We start from the raw sequence: 3465 nt of genomic DNA on the forward strand, positions 1-3465 counted from the left end.
ATTCATTACACATCAAAATAAAAACATTCAAAAATGACTGTGGGGTCCAAGGGCTAAATCATGTTCCACAAATACTCAAAAAAGTCAGTAATATACTTAATGTATATCAGGAACTCCAGTGAAAAACAATACTTGTAAATTTTGATCTTGCTTTGTGGACACAATAAATATTTAAAAGTGAAGCCAAGCCAATCTAATGGAGTTTTTGGCATGACATTTAATGAATGATTTCTTTCAACAGTCTAAATGGTAATTTTTAGTTTCTCTTTAGTTTGGTTTACTCTTTGTTTAAGTAAACTTTACTGGAAATGTCCAGGAAACTGAATAAATTTGCTATATACAGCCCTTCACTGTAAATAAAAAATGAATGACAAGTTTTGAAAATAAGTTTGTCTGAAGATGTGTTCATGGACAAATGGAGTAAGTTGGAGAGTTTATACAGAGTATCACAAGGTGGTCTTCAGCAATAATGGCTAATAATCGTTCAATATTATGTCCACAATTTATTTATTTTGTAATTTATTTATTTTATTTGTTGCCATATCGCTATGAACAGGTTAAGACCATATACTTTCTGGTCTGCATGTCATATTACTCAACCTTTCTCCATTCTGCTCCAATCTGACAGCTGTCTATTCTGGGGCAAGACATATTTTCCCGTCATTTCTCCAGAGTTTCACTGGGGGCTAACAGACATTTGAGGAGAGTTTTACATCTATGTCCAATGTTTGTTTTATTTATTTTTCCCCAAGGGTCTACAGTCCAATATCTCTGAAAGGTGGAGAGAATGAAATATATAATCAACTGCTAAAAATACTTTTCCTTTTCAGCCAGTGTCCTCCATTTGGACCTCATCTCCACTGTTTGCTTTTGTAGGTTTCAGATTTCATTTCTTGATGTGTCAGCAATTTATTTTCAGTCACAGAGAGTTTATTCATCTGTTGTTTACAGACACCATTTCAACGCTTGGCCGTTCATTCACATTTGGGTCATGTTCTCAGTACCAGTGTGAATTCAGACCCTGAAGGTCCACCAGACCCAGAAAGTCTGATAATACTGATGTAATTTACCCTGTTTTGGACATAACATTCAGCTCAGAAGAGGCTCTGCATTGTGTATGCTAGTTATTTATTCCAAATAATACTGGAGACAATCCACAATACAAAGTAATAAATGGTGCAGGAGAAGAGCTGCTTGACTCAGTCTCTCTGGTTACATATTCTTCCCAGTGTGTAGGAAATTCTGTACCTAGAATTCAGTAGTGGAGATTTGGGTGACCTCTGATTGAAGGTCCTGCTGAACTCTTCTTGACTGGGACCCCCGTGGGATCCTCTCCAGGCCTAGTCATACTGGCTTCTTTCCTGCTTCCGAAGGTGCGCAAACTGACACTGGCTCCCTTGTAGCATTTCTTGCTCGGTTAAGACTATTCTGGGCAGCTCTGGTTCGGAAGGGTGGGCAGAAGTCTCTGAAGCATCTCTTGAAATTCTCATCCAAGAAAGCATAGAGGACAGGATTGAGGCTGCTGTTAGTATAGCCAAGTGCGATACACAGGTGCCAGCTGGCAATCACATAGGGGTTCTTTTGGTTGATGTCTACAAGTGTTTTGACAATGATGAAGATGTGGATCGGTGTCCAGCAGATAATGAAGGCAGCCACCACTACCAAAACCATTCGAGTGATTCGACGCATGTTTCTGTCCTTCTCCTTTGAGCCTGAGAGAATTCGGACACTTTTCAAACGTAGGATCATCAGACCATAGCAGATTGTGATGACTAGCACTGGTACCACAAATGCGAAGATAAACACACAAATCTTTGTCACTGTGTCCCAGTACCAGTCTGGATCAGGGAACTTCAGCATGCAGACAGTTGCACCTGTTATGGAATAAATGTAAACAGTTTTAATCAGATCTTGAAAGAAGGTGAACTTTGATTTTCTTGGTTATATCAAAACATAATCCAGCAATTATTATTTTTTATATATATATAAATACATGCTCACCTTGGTTTGTCACTTTGGTAACTGCCATGATCATGATTGGCACTCCTACAGCGGAGGAGAGAATCCAGATGCACACGTTGATGATTTTGGCCTTGACCGGGGTACGAAACTCCAGTGCTCTCACAGGGTGGCACACGGCAATGTAACGGTCCACACTCATCATAGTGAGGGTGAAGATACTGGTAAACATGTTATAGTAGTCAATGGCTATGACCACTTTACATAGAAGCTCACCAAAGGGCCAGGTGTTCATTAGATACTTTGCGCTCTGGAATGGAAGTGTACTAGTGGCCAGTGCATCTGCCAGGGCCAAATTGAAGATGTAGATGTTGGTGGCAGTTTTTAGCTTGGTGTATCTGCAGAGACAGAATCGACAGAGCAGTTTGTTAGAAAATATTTATGGGTTGACTAATGTGGTGCTATACTTTTTGTCTATGTGGTTTATGTAAAATGGCTAAAGATGGTAGTTTTTTCTAAAGTGTAGAACTTTAGAGGAATTTGATTAGAAATTTGGAAAATGTATTTAAGTGTCCTGTCCCTAAAACATTTATTCTTATTCTGCAAGACCTGCTGTTTTGAAACATCAGATTCCCTTTGGCCTTGATGACCATCTTAACTATACTAAGATGAACGAGATTAAAAGATCCATCAGGTGTACCTACAGGACTGAGGTGAGTGCACACTACAGGGAAAAGCTTCTGCAAATAATGTTAAGGAAGTGTGGAGAGTAAAGAGAACCATCACTGGCCTGACTTTAAGTACCGGTAGACTTGGAGAGGGTGCTAATGAGCTCAGCTGACTGATATATATATATATATATATATATATATATATATATATATATATATATATATATATATATATATATATATATATATATATTTTTATTTATTTATTTATTTTTTTCAGCAGCAGATTTGTCCCTTTGATATCTAATCAGTATTCCATGCACTACCTCTTCTTTTTCCTGTGACTCGATACCTGGAAACATCAACCATGCAACATCCACTCCCATTCCACTATTCATCATGTCTGTAATTGCCAGCTAGAAGAAAAGAGAGCTGATTAAGTTCCACACATGCTAGAACAGTATTTTTCAACACTGCCCCCAAAGGAACACCAATAATACACATTTTAGATTTCTCCCTTATCTGATCCATTAATTTCAGGTCTTGGAGTCCCTACTAATGAGCTTATGAGTTGAATCAGGTGTGTCTGATTAGGATTAAAAAATATGTACTGTCAGTGTACTTCCAGGAACAGGGTTGGGAAATAGTGGGCTATGTTGTGTGGATGATGTGCTATCTAGCTCTCTGGAGTACTGCATGATCTGTTTACTTTTTTATACCATGTAAAGTGCTCCAGCTATGAAAACGTTTGGTTCCAATGCCAAAGCTGAGGTGTCCCAGAAACCAGTTGCCCTAACTTCGCACATCATGAAGATGTTTGAGAGATTGCTTGTCA

At 38.6% G+C, this 3465-nt stretch overlaps 1 protein-coding gene across 1 annotated transcript; it reads right to left on the reverse strand.

Moving 5' to 3' along the window:
* Positions 1-537: 537 nt before the first annotated feature.
* oprd1a (opioid receptor, delta 1a) lies at positions 538-3111 on the reverse strand. Its single transcript, XM_081377670.1, has 3 exons — positions 2957-3111; positions 2002-2357; positions 538-1874 (listed from the first exon to the last, which is right to left on the reverse strand). The coding sequence occupies exons 2-3, from the start codon at positions 2252-2254 to the stop codon at positions 1345-1347; spliced, it is 783 nt and encodes a 260-aa protein (XP_081233796.1). The 5' UTR covers positions 2255-2357; positions 2957-3111; the 3' UTR covers positions 538-1344.
* Positions 3112-3465: the final 354 nt, after the last annotated feature.

Source organism: Scardinius erythrophthalmus (genome assembly GCF_964197995.2).
Source record: "Scardinius erythrophthalmus genome assembly, chromosome: 10".
Classification (NCBI taxonomy): Eukaryota; Metazoa; Chordata; class Actinopteri; order Cypriniformes; family Leuciscidae; genus Scardinius; species Scardinius erythrophthalmus.

Bases quoted from the DNA above. Each gene is read 5' to 3' on its own strand.
- oprd1a (XM_081377670.1), bottom strand. From the start codon at position 2,254: ATGAACACCTGGCCCTTTGGTGAGCTTCTATGTAAAGTGGTCATAGCC. The intron at 1,875-2,001 runs GTGAGCATGTAT...ATTCCATAACAG, and splicing joins TACCAAAGTGACAAACCAAG to GTGCAACTGTCTGCATGCTG.